This window comes from Amia ocellicauda, chromosome 8, assembly GCF_036373705.1.
Source record: "Amia ocellicauda isolate fAmiCal2 chromosome 8, fAmiCal2.hap1, whole genome shotgun sequence".
Taxonomy (NCBI): domain Eukaryota; kingdom Metazoa; phylum Chordata; class Actinopteri; order Amiiformes; family Amiidae; genus Amia; species Amia ocellicauda.
Window position 1 is genome coordinate 13911100 of NC_089857.1, and position 23704 is coordinate 13934803.

The 23704-nt window shown below is 37.9% G+C and overlaps 1 protein-coding gene across 1 annotated transcript in view; it reads right to left on the reverse strand.

The window, feature by feature from the left end:
* Positions 1–22143, reverse strand: part of bmp2k (BMP2 inducible kinase) — a 54143-nt gene extending 32000 nt beyond the window's left edge. The window contains exon 1 of the mRNA XM_066712101.1: positions 21333–22143. Within this exon, the coding sequence (XP_066568198.1) occupies positions 21333–21489 (157 nt within the window). The 5' untranslated portion in view covers positions 21490–22143. The remainder of the gene's footprint in view (positions 1–21332) is intronic.
* Positions 22144–23704: the final 1561 nt, after the last annotated feature.

Sequence of the window (23704 nt, forward strand, 5' to 3'; positions counted from 1 at the left end):
CATCTCAAATCACTGTTTTGATTTCTCTCCACACACCACATCTACCGAGATGCAAAATCTAGACTTAAACCAAAACATACAAGATTGGAGTTTTTCTTCAGGAAATAGCTACACAATTTCACAATTCAAAACAAGGTTGTGGTAGGATTTCCACATTTCATACAGCATGACAAAATAGGCTACACTTCGTTTCACTTTGTAAAAGAAACTGCCAAGTTTGGCCTACTGTTTACAGGAAAGGCCTTGAAGCAATGTCGCGTGCCTCAGTGTGGCTAAAGGTGGTTGTCATGTTTAGTGTTCTTCTCTTCTTTAAAGCACTCATATGTAGGACAAAGAGATTCTTATCCTTTGACAGCAGAGAAGATCAAGCTGAAGCCTTCCACTATTTTCTTTGCAAGATTAAAGCTCTGCGAAGGGTTTGCAAAAGCTTTTCAAGCAAACAATATCATTCAAATATTGTCAAGGTCCTATTCTTTAATGGCCATAATTATGATTTCATTTTATTTTAAACAAGGACATGCATGCTGGTGTATCACTTGGGTTTTTCATTAGATTCAAACAGTGAAGGTATCTAAGTTTGACATAGTACTGATTAAATTATGTTATGTCATCTATTTTGGCATATTTAACATTTTGACCACAAATGTCTGTTCAGTGCTCAGATGCGTCTCTATAATTTGTGTTTTCTATAATCAGTAAATTTTCATTTTTGGGGAGATGTTCAAACTGTGTGGAATGGTTTTCAGAAAGTGGAAAGGAGTTGTTTACAACAAACTTGCAGGCTGCAGGCCTACTGCACGGTTTATTATTGTACTGGCACCACATTTTTTGTTGCCATCAGTTTAGCTAGCGTGAAGGCAAGGCAAGTGAATATTACAGAAAATGTTTTGCAATACTTCAGTCTCCTTAAATCCAACCAATTTGAGTGTTACCGCCAATGAGCCACTGACAGAGACCTGGACAGTTCCAGCTCGAGAGTGTCAGCTGTCTACAAAAGTGTGGGCAAACCATACACAGTCTATATCTTTAATCCAATAGTATAGTTTTCAGTCTGGCCTGAAATGAAAAGGGGTGGAATAATAGCCTAAATGGCAGCATCTTGAGAACCACAGTATTCCCTTAATCAATTGTTTAAAGGGTTAAATACCATGAGGTTCAGAATGAACCATCTATGTTCAGGACACTGGCTGTGTATATAGGCCTATATATTTCTGACCTAAGGTGCAGAAGGTAAATCCTGATTGAGAACTAGGCAGAATTAAAGAATATAATGGTAAATCTGGTGCAATTAGGGAATTTCTGCAGGGATACACATTTTACATTTTATTTGGCCTCTCAGATTATCCTTTCAGCTTCTCTCCTGGGGGGTCTATGGAGGGAATGGCTTCAGCAGGTAGTTAAACATCTGACAGCGGGAAAGGGCAGCCATGGATATCTTCCCTGCATGGAGGAGTCTGTCTACAATAGGCCTTGCTGAGAAAGGAGTTCTCCGAGGCAAGATGTCAGAGAGATGGGAGTTAAGTATTGTGCTTTGCTAGAATGGAAGATTGTCACTGGGGACCATGCATGCTACAAGAGCCTCCTCTCCAAGGGGTACTGAGCTACAGATATGAGGTTCAGCACTGCCTAGTACACTTATTAGCTGTACGAGGGGAGCAACTCACTGCTAAAACGGAACATGTTTTTTACCAGCTTCTCTCGCTTTTCTTCATTATTTTATATGAAGATAACATCACTATTTCAGATAGTTGAATCTCCTCTGTATCCTCCCAAAGAATCATGGTCTTATCAAACTAGATCTCCGTGGTGTTAATCCCCTGGGTTTCAGGAGGTATTTTATACAACGCCATTCTGCAATACAATTAAGCGATGTACTCTGACAGACTGATATCAGTTAAATTAAAAAGGTTGGGATTTACATAATTTAAGAGACTTCATTGTTAACATCGTACAATGCATCAATGCAGCACTAGCCTCATTATAACTGAATTCCTTTTTTTTTTGTTAATTATTTATATTTTATTAATATGCACCACATAACCAATTTCTGACATTAATTCTTACATCTTACAAATATTCAAGGTTTAAAATTATATTTATACACAAATGTCCTGTTTAACTAGAGAATTGATGGCCTGCCTTATAGTATTTTCAGAAACATTGTTAGCAAAAGTGTATCTCAGGTTGCAAAATGCTGCTGACCAGCTTTAGGCCTGGGCAAATTTAAATAGTAAGAAATCAAGTATTTTCTATGGCATTCAGAGTGTCACAAACTCTGGAAGAGCATTGTTTCAAGGCTTATTTAAATAAGGAAGAATATGACATTACTATTCCTCAAGTAAAGAGGTTATCTTACTTGAACAGTGCTAAGCAGGAACATTAGTTGGATCTAATGTATGTCCCCTGGAGTCTTCCCAAGTTACACTGTAATGATGCTCATAAATGCATCTCTACAGTAGGTCGACAACCTAAAAATAGACCAACACTTGCTTTTGTTGTACAGTTGAGAGATTCTGCACTTTTGGGTAATGTCTTCCCTTTATAGAAAATTGAGCAGACTTGTCACTCCCCAGAAACTTTCAGCAATATTTGACAAAAGGTCCTTTGTCGAGAAAGCACTTCATTCTCAACAGTTTTTCTAAACAAAGAATATATATCGTACCAAACAGCAATTCATGAACTATATTAATTTCCTCAAAACCAGGCACTCCTCAAGGGGGAAAGTCTATATGGTAAGTTAATAGCTACAGTAACCCACACCACTGTACCATCACAGTCAAACACTCACTACATCAGAACATGTAGAACACAACAGACTAGATTTTTCCCTGAAGGAAATTTGCTCTTCTCAGGTTACCAAAATGTAGACTGTAGGCCGATTACCTATAGTGGAAAATATTTCTGAAGTACATTTTCTATGGATATAATTACCAAAATTTATTGAGGCCTAGGTTATACAATTGTGGGATGTAGAGGACAAAGCCAGTAAAGCACACTTTTCTTGAAAAACTTGGACTAAAAATGCAGACCTACACAAATAACTGAAAAATTTGGTTTATCGCAGGATTAGAAGTAAAATCAACTGTCAGACAAGTTTTTCATCCAATACTTCCAGGTGTAATGCCGATGTACCCTCACCTATTTTTCATTAAAAAGCAAGTCTTGTTTAATGCCTGTATTAGAATTATCTTCTTGGTTTAGTTATCTTAAATTAGAATGTAGTTAGGACAACTTGATCCTGATTTCAAAAGATATGGCTTGGTAGAGTAAAGCAATGAGCTGCAACAATCAAAGCAAGGCTATTCAACAGTTAAACATTTGAACAGCTACGTAATTCCTATTATTTAATGAGGTCATGTTATCCAGTCCTTGGCAGTACCATTTCTTCACTCCCCAAGTTAACCGTGATCACAATCACCAAAAGATTAATAGGACATGGTTCAGAAGTGGATTTCAGACCAATTCTTATACTATGCTGTACTACAAGTAACAATGGTTTCATACCTCATAAATATTGAGCAACATTTAAATTACATAGAGACTGACAATTACCCCTATATAATGAAAATCATTGTGTTATTTAATATGGGTTAAAACAATTGATCCAGCAATGTTCAATGTAACATAGGATTAAAATACTTAAAAAATGAACTTCTCTGGCAAATTATATTGAGGCTTTACATTGTTTTCAATACAGCCATAACTTACACAAAGCCAAATAAAGTTTTACTGAATTACCCATTTGTCCATATAGTTTCTTGTATGTGTGTTATATATATATATATATATATATATATATATATATATATATATAACACATACATATAATACATACACACACACACACACACACACACACACACACACACACACACACCAAAAAGAACACTGAAGTAGATCAATGGATACGACACATAGGAGCATGGAAAGATGTGTGCTTGGAATAACAAGAACTAGAAAAATAAGTTAATGGTTCCGAGAACGAACAAAAATGTGACGACACTGAAAGAGTGAAAATACTGAGAGAGATGAAGTCTGTCCCAGTTAACATTTGACGCCCCTGCACATCTGTTTATTATTGCCCCAGAGTTTCTGTGCTAGAAAGTCATGTGAAAGACCCGAGTGTCTGTGTTATATCACACTAGGATGATACATCAAACTCTGGAGATAAAAATATCCAAGGCACTTTGGCAACGTTAAGTATAGATGTGGAAAAAGTTAAGCTGTGCCTACCATACAATTGCAATCACATGCAGAAAGAAGACAAGGTTATAAAATATTCCCAGCTTCAATGCCGATCATACACTTAAAGTGGACAAATGAATGCTGATGTTTAGGCTGCCATTATTTATTCTGGTAAAACGTCTATATTTATTCATCCATGGCAGGGTGCCCGGAGTCAGACATCAGGAGCAAGCAGGCACTGTTGTTCTCCTTGTGCCAAATAGGACAGCATTTACAGGCTTATTAGAAAGGATGAGAGGGGAATAACAACATTGTTCCAGCCTAAACCTCCTATGCTGGCTACTGCTGAGGATACTGGACAGCCAAAGACAGAGAACACAGATTCACTGCTTCACCAATCAATCTCCTTGTGTAATGTAACTTTTAAAACTTTTAAAATTACTAATGTTTCTCAATGGGATGCACCTGTGTATTTGTTAACCACCAAAACAAACATGTATGCCCCAATATCATGACCATGCCACGCCAAGTAATGGTGTAAAGACAGAGACCTCTAAATGCATACATCTGAATTTAGATATAATTGTACTACAGCACTAAATTGTTAAACTAGAGCCAATATAGTGCAAAACAACATATCAAAGCCAATGTTTAGCATTATGCCTCTGAGCCTGCACTTGGCAGGCTAAGAGACAGGTTTGGTCGGTCAGGTCTATTTTATTAAACTAAATATTCTGAACAGTCTGATTTAACTGCTAATTACTACCAGCATACTCATAAAATGACCTGCGCTATAATTTGTTCCTGCTTATTAGATTTTTCACTGAACACCAGAGACATGGCTTCTATATGCATACAATATAACTCAGTTGCACTAGTACCAATGATAGTTTTAGAATGTAACACTTAATTTGCATTGATGCACAATTTTATTTATTTATTTTTAAATTGTGGGAAAAAGCAGACCAGTCTTGGTCTTACAATCTTATCTGTAGATATACAGTAGGCTCAAATTCCCCCAAACTGTGCAGTAACAAGAGACAGGGGATTAACTTGTATTGCTGGTAAAGTAAGGTGAAGAGCAAAGCCTTCCAAAGTGGGATTTTCATAACACGCTTTTTATCCTAGTAGGATAGGGTAGTCAGGAAAGAGACATTTATTCTAATGCTGGTAATGACACAGCAGCAGGCTAAATGTTACGTCAGGCAATGAGTAAAAAACAAAACAAAAAGGCATGGTAAAATAATACCAACACACCCTACCGCAAACACAATGTAGTTAAAGTGGTATTCAGATTTGTACTGTGTATAGGCAGCACAGTTATAGTGAGAGGATGGTAGTTAATATGCAAAAAGCAGAATGACTCAATGAAAAGAAAATCAAAAAACATTGAATTCTGTTTCACATACTGCCACTGAAAGCAGCACTGGTGCTGCAAGGAAACTGATATTTGTTGTGATTAACAGTAGAAAACCAAAATCAACCCCCTACATTTTCCATTTCTTCTAACACCCATCAAACTGTGAAATTAGACAGAAAAATAAGCTATTTCGTCTCTAACCGGAATACATTTAGTACACGGTGCAAGCAAAAAAAAGTATCTAATTACACCCAGAGCAACAGTCACAAATCATTAACCGGCTACCTAAAGGTGTGTAAATTCTCTCTACCAGTTTTGCCATGAGCCACTAGGTCAACACTCTCATTCTGCAATGTGGCTGCTTCCCTCTGACCATTTAAGTAGTTTCAATGGGAAAATTAATTTCATTTTTACAACTTAGGCAAATGGTACGCTGTATACTCACACAACAACTAGCTTGGTCTGTTGCTATCCTCCCGTCTTTTCTTTTACACTATGTAGTAGATATCCACAGTAGGGGGTTTATGATTGGTATCTGCTGATGGTCCTTCCTATGTTATATGACCAGTATTACATTTGATCACTGTCGAACACTCAGACATGAGGCAGGGAATCCAGTACCCTCAGAAGAAACAAAGCAAACAGATGGCACAGAGGGCTCTGAATACATTAAAGTACTAATCATCTTTAAGATTTGAGCCCTGTGCACATCGCAAATCATTGAAGGTCTCAGTCGGCTAAAGCCTGTAAGGGTTTTAAAAAAAATATATATATATATATAAATAAATATAAACTGGATAAAGTATTTCAATATTCTAAACCAAAAAAAAAAAAAAGCAGAGTACAAGAGAAGCAATTCTCTTGATAAGCAGTTGACAGTTCTCACTTTTTTATGCCTGTCAACCAGGCCTTCTAATCATATTTTAATAATAATAATAATAATAATAATAATTAATAAATAAATAAAAATAAATCAGAAAGCTCCTCTGAATATTTACTTCAGTTTATGGTACACAATGGCTGACAAGCTATAATAAAAGGTGTTTTTTAGATTTTGGCAAGGCATTAACATTAGCAAGAAGAAAATGTATACTATTGAGCTACCAAGCTATACATCAAACATTGTGTTTTATACCCTTTTGACACAGAGCAAGCTAAAAATCACTGAAGTCTTTCCATTAAGTTTCATTACAATAAAGATTAGAACTGTACAAAAAACTTTGTAATAAGGATTGTTATACATTTGTTTTGGGCTAAAAGATGAAGAGCCATATTGTGAAAATTACACACACTTAACTGTTAACTCTGTATTACAGAATGAAGTATAAGGATCTATATGGTATTTGTGGTGAACATTAGGGACCAGCTAGAATTGTACAAACTGAAACAAGACAATATGGTTACACTGCGGAAAAAGCGAATACTAAATTGCCCAACTCAGTCTCAACAGCCGATTTGAAAAAACTAAAAGAGGAATCTTTCACAATACAGCTGCAATACCATCCTGTCTTCCCCATATCCAACTTCACCTTCTAGGACATGGGGAAAGGTGAATCTTTACCATCTGCAGACACCTGGTATGATATTTAAAGTGTTCAAATGCAGGCTATGAAATGACAACATAATTAAGTTCTACTCCAATACATTAATCTTCAACACAGTTTGCTGGTCACCAGAACCCATCTGGGGCATATGATGAAATGATAAAATAAGGAAATGAAATTGCTTGAACTTGAAGCCTGTCAACATCTCAACTCTTACTGCAGACTCCAGTGGCACTGATCAGCAAAGTACAGCTATTACAGCTAAACTGAATCATCCATTTTGCTTTGTTACCTCTGAGATGGTACAAATACAAACATAAGCTGACATTAACATGACTATACAGCTCATACATATTTGTGTTATATATATATATATATATATATATATAAATATAAAGGCCAATTGTAGGAAATTCATAAAGAAAGGAGAAGTAAGGTTCAAAAAGTCCCCATTAGCCTACATAAATAAAATGTCACAAATGAGACATTTTAATAGTCATCTGTTACACTAAATGTATCCAGATTGCACTTGAATTGTATCTAAAATAATCTGAGAGTTCATATGAAGCTGGGACTTTTTTTATATATACTTTTTTGAATATATTTTCCCCAAGATCTTAAAGTAAAAATAAATTTCAGTGGCTGATTTCCCCTGATCATATAATGATTAACAGATTCAGGGCACATAATAACCACCATCAGGGTATACATGTATTAAAGTCTGGTGTACCTAGTTAAATAAACATACCAAAATACTGTACATAAATGTTAAGTAATTACAATGTATAAAATCAAATTAAAATTAGGTATTATATACTGTCCTCGATTAATATGTAGTATTTATTTCAGATTTAGTAATGTATTCTTTAAAAGAAAACTAAAATACAGTAAGTAACTTTAACTGTACTGGGGAATTAAAGGAAGCAGATGTTACAGTATAGCTGTATTACTCTTGCTTGCCAAGAGAATCTTTCAGAGAGCAACTTCGAGCATGCCATTTAAACTCATTCCCTTACTGCAGAACCACTTCCTGTTTCCTCCTACAGTCAAATCTTAAAAACAGATTGAGCTCTACACTCTTTCACACATCATTTGGAAAAGCAACACAATTTGCTACAGTGATGTCATTTAAAATAGTAAGATGTCCTGAAAACACAAATGTATAATATGTAGTCAGTCACATATAATTACTGCTTAAACATTGGTGATAATACTGGTATTGATAGTGTTTTCTATGGTTGGTGTAATTTCAGATGCTCAGCTCAAGAGTTGTTGCAAAACCCCCACCCACCCATTGTGGGGAAAATTACTTCTTTTTTCTGACTTTAACAACATAACAGCTGACTGGCTGCTGAGCACAACAAACAAACATTTTAAATACTCTACGTTCAACACAAAGACTGACAAAACCTATTGTATTTGTGCAGCAGTAAAGCATTTCAGTGCAACTGGAAGACTGTGGAAGATGAGCTTCCCAAGGTCTCTCTTTAGGTAACACCAAACCACATATCCTCCACTCTGAGGTTATTGTGGAGGAAACCAATTCACAACACATTGATCTGGGACAAATAGCAAGCATTGTGCTTATTCTTGCCCGCACACAAATATATATGCATATAGCATTACTTTGAAAACACTTTTTTTTTTTTTCTCTTTTATTATACTTTCTTGGTATTTTATGGGGGGAAATCATTTAATTGGATTAGATAGAAAAGTGCATCAGTAGCTTGACCAGGATCATGATGAGATCCTAAAGCTTATATTAAAATTAAAGGTCACAGATCAGAAGGGCTGCTGCTCAAGAAACTTGGAGCTAACGGTGTTGCAGTTTATAAAATTAAATAAACATGTAACAGTGCATTGGATTTTATTCAAAATATAGTATACACTCATGTGCATCTTAAATCCCACAGACACATACATATCTGCATACACAAGACAAACCGATCGGGAGACTTCTGGAAAGGAAATTGTGCACTGTATTTTGTCTTCCAAAAAGTCTGATGCAATTACATTCAAAAGAGGAGTACACATATCCTGGTGAGAAGAATGGCCATGACTGCCATTGTTTTTCAAGCAGATGTAAAATATTCTAGTAGAATAGTTGGTCTGAACTCTTTCACAGAGCAAAGGATTTGTCTCACACACTTGTTGATAAGCTGGCTGACAATTTCCATATGTAAAAGGGTCAAGAAAATTCATCTTCCTACATTTTCATCCATCTTGCAATTACCCCAAGCATTCTGCCCGAGTTCAAAATGTATTCAACAATTGTGGTATGTTAATATAATGAAAGGTAAAACAGTAAGCCTCAATAACGAAAGACAAAGGAAAAGAGCTCCATCACGGGATTGAGTACTGCATCGTACCAGCATTCTTTACAGAGTGCTAGAACAGGACAACAAAGCACAATCCGTCCATTCAGTACTCATACAGTATGCAAATAGTGTAGCTGTACTGTACGGTTATACCATTTTCCTTCTGGCCTCTGCATAAAATGTCACACTGTGCATTAGCCATCCAAAATGGTACAGTGAAAGGGTTGTTAAAATCTCTGCTATTTGTCCTTCCAAGCAGGCAGGCAGCAAGAAATGGCTGCAATGAAAATGCATGTTTTCATAAAGACAATATTCTAGAGACCAGCCTTTTGTTCAAACATCCAAAAGCTCTGGGGCTTAGTTTGCAACCAGGTTTAATAATCAAGTTTTAGAATAGATTATGTACATCAATTGAATGCTACCTTTCATAGAATTACATGTGAGGGGAAAAAAAGTTTCAGTGCCATGTGGAAATTCTCAGGTCTGCAGTCAGCATCATATTCAATTACACAAAAATTCACCATCATAGAACCAATAACGGTCATCAAGCATTATGAAATTTGAATGAGGGACACAAAGGGAAAATCTTCTGTACATTTACTCTAATATCACGTCATTTATTCATCCCTTAGAAACAAAAACCTTATATAATAGGGCATACAGACTGACATGTTTTGTTTATGTTTAATGTCAGAATGCACAGCCGTCTTATGATATAATGCAAAAAACTAACTGCAATGCATCAGTGTATAACATAAAAATACAGTCTACCTACCGTCACAAGGATACTAGACACCTCTACCGTGACCTGACAAACTGCACTGTTGCAACCAGAGAGACTATCTGCATCTTATTTACACTGTTAAGAACAATCCTAACCCCCCCCCCCCCCCTTCTGCCAAACACACCATATTATCAATTACCTTAGAATAAAAACTCTCTCTCTCATACATATTTGTCTTGTATGTGTGCATCCAAATTAATTTTCATAATTGCCCATTTCATTATGAGGAATCTGTTGTGGTAATTATGCAAACACAACCTGAGAAAATTAAACAAAGGTTGTTTTTCTCTCATGCGGGTGTTATATGCATACAGGCATATATCATAGCTAAAACTCAAGGTTTGCAAGCTAAACTGATTAAGGCCCATACTGCTAATTTCTGTATCCCAAAATATTTGGAGGAGTTTCTTTTAGCAGTCTTCATTGCCTTTTTATAACAATGAAACATACGAGAATGGAGACTAGAATAAAAATCAGCTGGATAAAATTTCAATACAACTAAATACCCATCATGTTAAATATAAATAAAATCAGTGGTTCCCACATTTATTTCTTAGCAGAAGTACAATACAACATGCAAAAATGCAGTGCAGTTCAAGGCATAAAATTACAAATTCAAATTTACATATTATAGTGCAATTCAAACCATAATACATTTTACAAATTCCAATTTACATGAGTCTATACAATATACGAGGTCTTACATCCTGGATTGTAAAAGCTGAGTGCAGACAAGATGTTAGGTCACAGTCAAGGGCCAAGTAAAAGGGAGCATAGGGGAAATAAAAATAATATGAGTACTAGTAACACAAGGCAAGTAGTATGATAAAACATTGTGAAGTGCTATCTTACAGAAGAATGAATGACTAAATTACAAGTAGTGTTTGAAAAGATGCGTCCTGAGTAATCGACGGAAGGAGGTCAGGGACTCATTTATAGATGGTAACATGGCGTTTTCCATTGCAGATCTGTGTTTTAACTAATTACAACCGGGCATAAAAATGATCAAAATTATAATTTAGGATACACAACCTTTTACTTTCCATGTATTTATTAACATACATATATGCAAACCCTTGTACAACAATCAGAATATAGAGCCCTGTTTGTGGCTCAAAAGACACTATAAATCAGATTCTCAGGTTCAAGTGCTCAAAAATAATTCAGGATCTGTTGCAGTTGCAGTTTTTTGTTGCAGTTTATGTAATAATCCACACTGTTGTGTATGGTGTTATACAGTCACTAAACTAACTTAAATCTAGGATGAGTATTTTACAAGCCATGTGCTTAAGCAATGAACACAAAAGGCATTACCTCAGTTCTTAACAATGTATATTTGTTAACTACATTTAGGTTGTCTGAAGAAAAATATGCACTTCAGCATCACAGGGTAAATTGTAAACTGCAGGAACAAGCCAATCAAATGCACTGTGGTCTTTCTTGCCCTTCAGGATCATCTTATGAAACCCATAAGACACAGCACATCCGCCTTAGACTCAAAATTAGCAGAATTGGATTCAGAGCCATTTCAGGTCATATTACAAAAGTATATGAAACTTAATCTATGTATTAAGAACATTTTGCAGGAATATAAATTATTTAAAATGTGTTTAATAGCGATTCCAATCATTTTCATTTCAAATAAAGAGTAATTGAAAGAAAGCAAACATACAAGTACATGTTCAGGAAACACTGGCAAAGCACTTTGACATTAACTTTAACTTACTGACTAAAGTTTAAGATTGTGTTCCCAAGGCCTATCTGCTGTGTGGGAAAGGGGAGTACAAGCTTCTCATTACGAATGTTCAATCAAATGGACCACTGCCTTTTTTTTTTTTTTTTTTTTTTTTTAAAGGAAAGGTTTAAGATTGTTCTACTGTACTGTACAATCTGCAGTCTTTCAAAGACACTCAGCAAGTGTTCTCTGCTAAGCACAATGTCATGACATATGTTGTCATAGCATTAGACAATGTATTCTGCACATTCAGTTGTCTGAATGTTACTTCAAGGTTATTTTAACTTCATTAAAAGTCTCTGGAATCCTTGGTTTTCAGCAATTACTGATCCACAGCTTTACACTCACACCCAAGGAAAATAAAATGAAAACTGTAATCCTTTCAAGGACTTTTCAATCATTTGCTTTCAATTGTGTGATCACCATGTAATAGCTCGCTCTGATAAATTGCTTTGTTTCTATTTAGGATTGTTTAGGAATGAAAAGCCATGATTTATTCACTTTAAACTTCAGTTGCTGGCAGGAATAAGGATGGGACAGAGGTTTTTGACAACAACAAAAAATGAGTGGGACAAGCAGAATGTGATCGCACTAATTTCAGTAATATTTCTAAAAAGTTTCTAGTTGGAACACAAGCTGGGCTGGTTAAAGTCAGGCCTATGTGGTTAGCAGGTTGCGAGAAATAACACTCAAATTGCTGTCGAGCTGCTCAGTTCAAAACCAAACAAGTTCTCTCTAGTTTGCCGTAGCTCAAAATTATTATTCAACTAATGCAATAGTGTTTTCTCTGATGGCTGTTAACGATGCAGACTCAAGTGATTGCTGCTGGCAATGGAGGAGTCTGGGATGTATAATCAGTGGAGTTGAGAGCAATAAGGGGCAGAAGAGCAGAGAAGCACATACAACTGACAAATATGGTCATGTGAGGAGCTCCTCTCCTCTCTCGCCAGGTGAAAACATTTGCCCTAATTTGTTCTCTCAATGCTGACTTCCCAATAGAAACCTCTCACAGCTGTTCCTGTCAGTCAGGGTCTTTCCATACCCCTCAGAGGAAACCCCATCTGAATAATTGACAGATTGTTCTGTGCAGTTCTAGTTTGCTGCCCAAACTTCACCTCTGTGGCTTGCCCAGGGCCTGTGAATCTATTCTCAGCAAGAACTCTTCTTTCTCAGATGCCGTCACCCTGACCGTTTGCATGGTAGATATGCAGCGTGAAAAGAAGTAGCCTAGATAGACTGACAATGGACACTCCGGAATACAAGCGTTTGCGTTTCTTCATCTTTACCCTGCTAGTACATGGGTTGCAGCACTGAGCTGATAAACCATTAGTGATTTGTGTTATTAAACTAACCGCACATTCCACATACAATGGTCTTACATGGGAGAAGAGGACTAGAACAGGCCTACTGAGGCATATTTACACATGATCCCTGATCAGGTTGGGGTACATTCATCTAATCAGAACAAATTGGTCGATTTTGGCAAATACTGTGGGACAGAAATTTTGGATAGTCTACTCTGGAAGACCCATTTGTTAAACACAAAATGAAAAGGAGAAGGATCACGGTCAATCACTTTTTTTTTTTTTTTTTAAACAAGATTTAGTCAGAGTTGGTCATTGAGCCTAGCATGTTTTTCTGGCTGTTACTAGCTTGTTGATTCAAGAACCTCAATAAGCTGTTACTTGAAAGACCCTAGTGAATCAGCATCAACAACATGATTTGGCAGTTTGTCCCTTACACCCCCAGCTCTTTGTTCAAAGAAGTGTCTCTTTTTGTTCTCTCTCTGCCTCAGTCCTGAATCTAAAGAAGACAGTTGTGGAGACCCATACAAATAAGCTTGCATTAGTAAATGAGTCCAATGGAAAATCCAGTTTTTCTGCTTTAGAGTCTTCACACTAAATAGAACAAAATTCACCTGACATCTTTTATTTACGCACACATTCAGACACGTAACAGCTGTTAGCTTCTGTTAAATAGTTTTTTCACTCTTCCTGATTGCAAGTAAATCCCGGATAATTGCCCAATACAAAAATGTTACCACAATACATAAGATCCATCTCCAGATAATTATGTTATTGTAATAATCGGAGAACATGGTACTACACCATTAATATCACTTACAAACCTAAAGCAATCATAACTCAAATTAGCAAGCTTTTTAGAATAAAGAGTTTTGCATCTTGGCACAGATACACAGACTGACGATACAACACCACGACTGAAGTTGAGGAAGGACACATTTTTGTTCATGTGGAAACCTGGCCAACATTAATAAAACACTCAAGCACAGATGTATTTTGGAATCTGTAATCAGCTATTTTGTTCCTCTTCTTCCATGGTAGTCAGATCTTAGTCCAACAATTGGGTGAAACAAAACAAACAAAAAAGAAACAAATCAAAAGATGAGTTGCTGTCCTGATACTAAGTCTACCAGAGTAGACTGAAGTTAAATGGATAATCCATAAACCACAGGGAAATTTTAGATCCTTTTACAACCCCCAAAACTGAAAAATGCAGGATTAGGAAAAGGCAAATCTGTGAGACGGCAGTTTTTAAAGGTAGCTGCAAATCCAGCTTGTACCCTTAATGACTGTTTAAGTTTTAAAAGAAGCTTAACTAAGCAATACATAAAGGCGAAAAAAAAATGAACTGGGTAAGAATTATAAAAGTGCATGACAAAGGCAAACAAGACTGGCAGCGATACTCCATGGGGTGTGAATCTGAAAATTAAGTCTGATCTCATTAGTAATTACTATTAGTAATTACTAATCTTTTACAAGCCTTGGTTGAAGAGGAGGCAACTTCACTAAAATCATCACTAGGAGCCATCTCCATTATATCCACCTATAAACAGTTCTTGTTCTATGGGGGAAAGGATATACTGGTTACAGTTATAAACTTTAGTTTGAAACACAAAAAAACATTGATACGAATGCTCTGACATGAGAGGACTTTGTTGGCTTCTTCCGATTTCCATCAGTGTTCCAGATTCAAGTTTTTTTTCTTCAGTGACGCATGCATGTGGGGAGCACTTCAATTCATCCCCGTCATGGACCCACGCGTGTGCGAACTCGCAGTGTTGTGAATCAGTTACAGCAACTGACACAGTAGAGGCTGCTTGAGTTTTCACCAGCTACGCAAGAATAATATGTAAATATAAAATTCTTCTCTGATTTATGATTGTTTACACTTTAGTTACTATAACTAACTATTTTTTCACCTTTGTGATGAACAGCAGCTAATTTGTATCATAGCCGCTAGCGGTTTTATCAGACAATTGTAGTTAGCTATGCTAACGTTACTCTGAAAAACGCAGTTACATGGAGCAAAACTGATTTAAAGTTATTAATTTCTCCTCATTATGACTGAAGAGAAAAGAATGCTTAGACAGTTAAACACTAATCTTACTTGCATGGTTTCGGTTTGTTCTCTGCAAAGAAATGTTTTACTAACTTTTTTTTTTGTTATTGTCGCCTAAACGATATCTTCCTTATTTTATCACCGAGAGGTCTAGAAACATTAAAAACAAATTAAAAAAATAATTACAAAGTTTATAAGACAAAGATTCGGGAAATGTAAAATTACACCATATTGGAAAGGAAAGGGTTAATGGTTTCATTAAAACCTAGGTTGTTTTGTTTATGTATGGTTATCATTGTAATGGTTATGTTAAAGAGATGAGATATATTAACATATTTATGCCCATTAGGTATTTTCTTGAAGGATAATGTCATGACAAAGAAGATACAACTACACCCCCCCAAGGATTAGGGGACCCTCCATAAGCTCTAACCCAGTTCGAACACTTTATATAGATAACTGAATATGTACCGAGACCAACTTGACAGTTAAACAGATTTTTTTAGAAGAGCCTTAATAAAGCAAAAAAAAATCTCCAGTGATTCTGTGGTTTACAATTATAAAACATTGAGACAGGAAGGACTAGACACAGCCAACACCCCACCTAAGAAATGGAAGAATTAATTCCCCGTTTAGTATCCTCTGGATTATCCACAGGTCCCTGCTACCTTATTTTAGGGAGGGTAGTATTTACTCATAGGTGTTTTCTTTGGCTTTTTCATTTCAAAATAAATTTTTGGCCTCCCAGAACATCTTTGGCAAAGTCAAACACCACCCAGGCAATAACAGGCCCTGATGTGCTTCAGCAGTCACAAAGCCAGATAGCAAGACCCTCTGTGATTATGTTGCATACCAATGAAGCATCAGTGTCCTTGCCAATGTCTTTAGTACAGTTATAATAGGACAAGATCTGCAGACTACTAGCACAACCACATCCTCTCGGCTCAAATGGTCAGCATGGATACATGAAGTGGTGTATTAAGTAGGCCAATTAATATTTCTAACACTAATTTACTAGGGATCTACATTTTTGCAAGTAAACATGATGTTGTGGGAGTGTGAAATACAATTTGGGCACACAGTGCGAATACAATTTTTTAACTCTATAAGGAAAGACTACATTGACATGATTATGATAACGATATTTTATACTAGGGCGGTGCGATATGACGATATATATCGTATGATGATAGAAAAACGTCTATCGTTTCATATTATGCTCTATCGTTTATATCGTGGCGTCACAAATCGCACTCTTTACGGCAGTATTTTTCATCATTTGGACGCTTTGCGTCCTGCCCGGTTCTTCCACACGTGCCAGGTGCGGTAAGAAATGTGCATCAGAAACACAAACAGACATGAGGAGAGAGACCTGACACAGAATTACCAACATAACCAAGAGATACTTTAATGCGCAAGCGCACACGGTCCGCCCCGCTCTCCTCGCCGGGCTAAACTCGATTTGCAAGCAGCACCCACGACAATACATAATCGCACCCCCACCCCGCTAATTTAGACAGATATAATTTGTATAAAATTAAAGAATAATAGTTTGTTTGCATTTTAATAAATTGGAAAGCAATGCAAACAGATGCAGAAAGTTTCATTAGATGGTGAAGCGGTACAACAGCTTGTTATTATTATTATTAATAATAATAATAATAATAATAATACATAACTATTTAGTATTAACGCGTGCTGTACCGGTAAGTAGAATCGAAACGCGACAGTCAGAGAAGAAATGTCCCTGTCTAGCAGATGTTAATGTGCCACTGTAAACCCAGCTGTGGTAAATATAACTGAATCTATACCATTTTACAGCACATGTGTTGCGTGATTACTATTAATTGTGTTACTGTTATGTGACAGTAAATCACGTGTATATGTATGTATGTGTGTATATATATTTATTTATTGATTAAATAAAGACTTGTTTAAATGTCTTTGGTCTTATTTTGTAGCTTGATTGGATAAAAACAAGGCATATCGAGGTATATATCGTGTAGCGCCCAAACTTCCAAAATTATCGAGATATAATTTTTAAGTCATATCGCCCAGCCCTATTTTATACAAATCATTATTAAGACCTACTAGCTGGCGTTAGCAGTCTCATCATTAAAACAAATTTACAGATACAATAGTACTCAGCGACAAGAGGGCTGCAACAACTAATCTTTAAATGTAATTCATCACCAATTATTTGGGTCTACCTGCGGCGTAGCTACAAAAAAACAAAAAAAAATTGAAAGATGGCGGAGGCTGCAGCTACACCCGTGGAAAGTATAAGAGCACTTTACATTGAATTTACATTGAAGACAGTTTGCTGCAACACCTGCAAAGATGAACTCACATGGCGTGAGCACGACAATGATGCATGAGCACCTTAAGAGAGAATACACTGGAGCCATAAGGACAGAGGCAAAGGCTGTTGCCTCTGGATCCAACACGTCATTTGTAGTCCGTCATCCGAAACGCTGTCCATCAAGGACGGCGCATTGGATCCATTTAAACCGCACAAAGTACTCAGCTTTTCCTATTCTTGAACTGGTGTGTGTCTCGCACAGCTACGTCTGTTTCTTTAACTTCTCAACTACAGTATTACACATTATATTTATAACACGCTCTTATTATACCCACACACCACACTCAAGCAAGAGTCAAAACAGACACAGTAAAGACAGGCGGTACAGCAGTACAGTACATGCAGACAAAAAGTAAGCAAGAAAACAAGCAGCTAGGTTAGCCAATAAAGGGGCGCAAGCAATAAAAAGGCTCAAAAGATTATTTTAAAATTTGTAACTTACAGATATCCTTAACTTTTTCCAAAAAGGAGATTTTGAAAACATTTCTTTAAGCTATCGTGTGTAGGGGGGCTTCTCAGAGCCTCTGGAAGTGCATTGCACAGCCGTGGTGCATTATTACAGGAGGCTCGGACTATATGATCAAACTAGTGGCATAAATATTTAATTCAAAATATAAACATATATCATAAACGGAATTCGTTTGAGTTTCTTTGAGTTTGCAATGGTGCTGCCGTGTGTGCATATATTTACACAGGGACGCGCAGTGGGGGCAAGGGGTAGGGGTGGTGCAAACCACTGCCCTTTTTCTTTCCCCCCAAGTGCCCTATATGTCCCGACCGCCCCTCAAACCTCACTTGGCTGGCACCCCCCGCCCCCTGCAGCCCGACTTTGCCGGTGTTCTGACAAGCTTCCCTATCAGGATGAGCTGCCCGGTAGTCTGAAAAAAAATGGGCTACCGCTTGGAATGAGCTGCCCCAATTGAAAACTTTACAAAGCTCATACTGTCAGACAGACAGGAACGGTCAGAATGGGCTACCAGCTGTTTTTGAATACTCTTACAGTACTTTAACCCTTCAAAACCAAGGTAGCTCATCCTGTCGGACAGAAGGGACCCCTCAGAACAGGCTATCCTCTGTTAATACTGTATTAGAAGCCTTCAAAACCTAGGTAGCTCATCCTGTCATCTCTGCGTAAATAGCAAATGAGTCACTATGTGAAATAACACAGGCAAAATAATTTTCAATGAACATAATTATTACCAGCAGCTTTATGGGCGTGTTCACTGCGCACGCGTACTTTTACTAGGTAGCTCATTCTGACAAGTAGGCTCAGTTTTTCTGAACACCCGACAGTCATCCTGGATAAGGGCATCTGCCAAGAAATTTTGATTTTTAGTTTTACATTGGAAGAATTTTAGTCCTCTATCCCTGCTAGATAGCACTTCAGCTTATTATGCTCCTCGCGTTCTTGATTGTTTTTCTCCTTGCTCCCTTTCCCGTAGCCCGTGATGGTGACCCTACATCTTGACAGCACTTAGCTTTCACCGTCCAGGATGTAGGAAGTCTCTTACTGTACTTGTGTAAATTGGAATTTGTAAAATGTATTATTTTGAATTGCTATGTTTTAGCTAAGTTGAATTTGTAATGATTGATGCCTTGTACTTCTCTATTTTTGCACTTATGTTGTAAGTCGCCCTGGATAAGGGCGTCTGCCAAGAAACACAAATAATAATAATAAAAAGAAATAAATAACAATACCGGCACTCACCCACCGGACACGGACCACACTTCGCTAGCTGCGACCCCTTTTTGGTTTGAGCCACTGCCCCCCCACAAGGCTGTATTTACATGTTTTGAACATTTGTTGCATTTGTTTTTCATTAGAGCATTAAATATGAACCATTTATGATGTGCCACTAATTTTGGAATGTGCCCCTAGGGGCACAGTGCTCCTAAATAACAAAGTAAGCACAGAACCCTGTTTACACATTAATGTCAAAATATGTCAGTCAAAGCTTTGTCCAGCTCTTCTTGCAAGTCTCTGAATTACGTGATTTGTTAAACATATTTAACCTTTTCTTTTTTGTATAGGTCTAATATATGTTTCTGATCGCAAAGATATCCTTCAAACATATCCAAAGGATTCTGTACAATTACAGAAGCTCTTTGTTTAAACTTGTAGTGGTGTCTTCAGAGGGCTAAGCTCTGGAAGACAGCAAGGTTTGGCATATTTGATTCTTCAAAAGCTGAACACACAAGAAGAGTAACGCACAAAGACAGAGCTGAAGCAGTTACAGTGGCTTTTTCAATAGCAGGTAGGATTACTCGTAGCCCGATTACAGATCTATGGGCCTTAGCTCACCTTAGGGCTTGCAGCAGGTGTGTCTATACATTACATCACCACAAAAGAGCAAGATATCTGGGAAAACTAGACATCAAGGAGGATCAGAGGGAAAAAGTTGAATGACAATTCAAATGTACTGAAAATAATAAGCTGCCTACAGATCATGGTAAAACTTGCATTACTACTTCTGTGATGCATCAGCTATTGTACAGGAAGAGATAGAGAAGATAAGCTCCCAGTGTTGTTACAGCAGTGTGTACAGAAGCTCAAGGCAACAATCAAACAACAATCATGTGCTCTTTGTGCAGTTTCCTTACATAAATCCCCCCGGGAGTGAAGTAACAAAACTCCAACTGAACATCTCTGCATTCCAAAAGAAGAATTATGTCACCAAATACTTTTGGGAATATAAGGGAAACCGTGAAGGGAAAGTGACATGCAGTGTCTAAATGTGTTTAGTATGAGGTTCTAAGGATTAAATGATCCTTCCATGTTCTTTGACGTTTCAGGCATTAAGTCTAACTGTCACTGTGAAAACTTTCTTCCACACATGTGCTTCTTGGTTGAGGTACAAATCGACATATTATAAATAAATTCATAATATATACCGTGATATTGTTTGCTATTCATTTGAGACTTTGTCCCCCCAAACTTGAACATGCAATCCTATTCTTCAGGACATGTTTGTTGTTGATTTTGATATTATAGTATATATTATTTGCATTATTTAGACCTACAGGTCTGATCTTCCAATGTAGTAGGCTACTATTACAATGTCTTTTGTTTGCATGACTTCTTCATCAAGTTACAATACTAGTTTCAGTAGCAACAAAGAAAATACCTAAATGGAAATTCAATTTCACATTATTTAAAGTAAGAGTGAATAAGAGTGCATAATGTGTTCTTTTCCGTGATGACTTTGAAGGGGGAGACATTACACGTAGACCATTGTTAAAAAGCTTACAAAAAGAGTATTGAGTAATTTGCATGCATTTATTATAACCGTTAATGGCTGCAATTCATTGGAGATAGGAGATCTGGAGTGAAGAGTCCCGTGGTCTCCGTTGAACAATAGGTTTGAGCAACTATCTGTGAATCCCCTTTGAATGCACACATGCCTGATGTGGCCTTGGGCAAGACTGCCAAAAAAATACCCATATCGTCATCCTCATAGGTTGCACTACCACTGTAAACCCTGTGGCTTTTAAGCAGATAGCATTAACTGCTAACCTGGGGGGGACATGCAAGTTATCCGGAGTGCATGCATGCAGTTCAACTCGTACTTCCAGTGCAGGAATTTCCCCTGGAGAAAGACGGCATACCAGAGAGCTCTGCTGTAACGCAATGCAATCATGTCACCGTGCATGTGCCACACAACACGACCACAGCAGCCCTACCTTCAGCGATCAGCTCCTCCACCGTGACCTGGTACCGGCCGACTCCAAACACCCGCCCGACATAGTTGCTGACTCCGGAGCCCGAGCCCGAGCCGGACGCGGACCCTCCGCCGAGCCCGCCGCTCTCCGACCTCGGCATGCGAGAGAACTTCTTCATCCTCGACCACGACGACTCGCCGTCTCCCAAACCTGCCCTACAGTCCGTGTGCCGCTGCGGCCAAATCCCGCCTGGAGTTTCGCGGTTTCGACTTTCCCTATCTGTTCATGCCAGCCTGGTGCTCCCCCGGCATGTCCTCAACCCCGGCCTCGTTAATTCATCCTCGACGGCGATGCATCCGCCGGAGCGGCTGGGCGTAATAACGGCGTAATAACTTCAGGTGCGGACCATAACAACGCCGCTGCGAGTTCAAGCGGGTCGATGCTGTGGCCACTGAATGAAACCCCACCGACTGGACGTTGTTTTGGGGCGAAATGGCCCGATACTCACAGCCCGTCTGCACTGAACCGCCGAGAAGAGCGGGCGCGGGGCGGGTCAGACAGTTATCTGCGCCCAACTCTGAAGCCTCCAGCAGAGGAAACACCTCCCCCCGCCTGCCCCACTTCCCTTTGTACCGTTTCGGCGCCCCAACAACGTAGGAAAACTGCAGCTACCGCCGGCGCGTCCTCGCTCAGGATTTCCCCCGATAACCCGGGCGGGTCGGTGGTGTCGGGCCGCCTCGCTTGCCCTGCCGGTCCCAGCGACTCCACACTCCCGCGACGCTCGGCACCGAGCACTGGGTGGTTTGTTATGACCCAATACGCCTGGCTCACAACCGAACCTGGTTTGTCCCGCCCTCCCTGTGGTGCTGATTGGCGTGGCGGGCTTACGCGCAGACGGTGCTTCTCACTGATAGGATAAGACGAGTGTCAGTCTCCGCGCCTTCGCTCCTTCCTGTTAGGTTGAGGGCGGGCAGTCCGGCGGCGCAGTGACAGCGGTGCGCGGACTCATTTGTGTGCGCGTTTGTTCGTGTGTATTAATACATATAGATTTATATTTAAAATATTGACAAACACCCAAACTGCACTTATCTACGGCGTATTACTTTGTAATTAACCGAGGCACAGATGCAACAAATAGCCCGCTGAATAGAATGGGTTAATTGACCTCGAATAAATTAAAAGTGACGGCCTTGCTATCTCTGCCATGCCATGAGCGGCTTTTGTAGATTAGGGAATAAACTGGTGTTTTCAATGTAAAAGTAAAGCTAAAGTATTAATAAAAAAGATATTTCTCACGTAGGTGACCTAATGATGCAGTTCATTAATAAATGTGTAGAGAATGATTGACGTTTATAATTTCTATCAATAAATGAATATGACAGTATGGTATGTAATAATATATATTTAGTTTATAATCAATTTCTCTAATATATATATATATATATATATATATATATATATATATATATATATATATATATATATACACACCAAAAAATTGGATAGTGTTTCAAGTGTAAACGTTTCACTATTGGGAATAAAAATAAATAAATAAATAAATTATATATATATATATATATATATATATATATATATATATATATATATGAGCTTGTATTTTACAATTCAGCTTTAAAAAATATATTTTCTTAAACTCCTAAAACACATACAATAACAGCAATAAGTAGCAAAACCATATCCAGACATGTCTAGAGATATGTTGGGACCCCAGTCTCAGATGATTTTACACAATGCTACCAGTGTCTGGGATTAATTTTTTATCTCATCTCATGAGTACTGACTCTTCTTAAAGAGTGTTCCTTCTTCTTTTTGTTCACAATGTAAACTGTAGTTATACTGACACACACGTTACGTTTTATTTTAAAAATGTGCTCGATGCAAGCTGTGTACAGTGCCCACTTCAGGCGATTGCATTGCCTTAACCTCTTTCACCAGAAATGTAGCATTTGTTTTGATAGGGAGAATTATCAGTGTCATGCACAACCAGAAAATGTCATATGGGAACAAGAAGTGTCAAAAAAGACCCTTACCTATCCCCCACGAATGTTTCCCAGTCCCTTACACATGACCCCCTGTATCCTACAAACGACTTCATGTCCCCTACAAATGCTCCCTGTATCCTATGAACACCCCCTGTCCCCTATGACTGCCCCACTGTCCCTTACGACACACCATTTCCCTCTACAACACTGTATTAAATGACAGACTTATCTACAGTAGTAACTGGTGCATTAATACATTGTAGCCGTCTTACACTACTACTAATTTACCAATACAGTAATTAATTTACATTAATTAAAGAAAACAGGCTTATGATAAAGACCCCTGCTTAGTGTTATTACTTTTGACTATATCCCTGAAAGACATGCTGC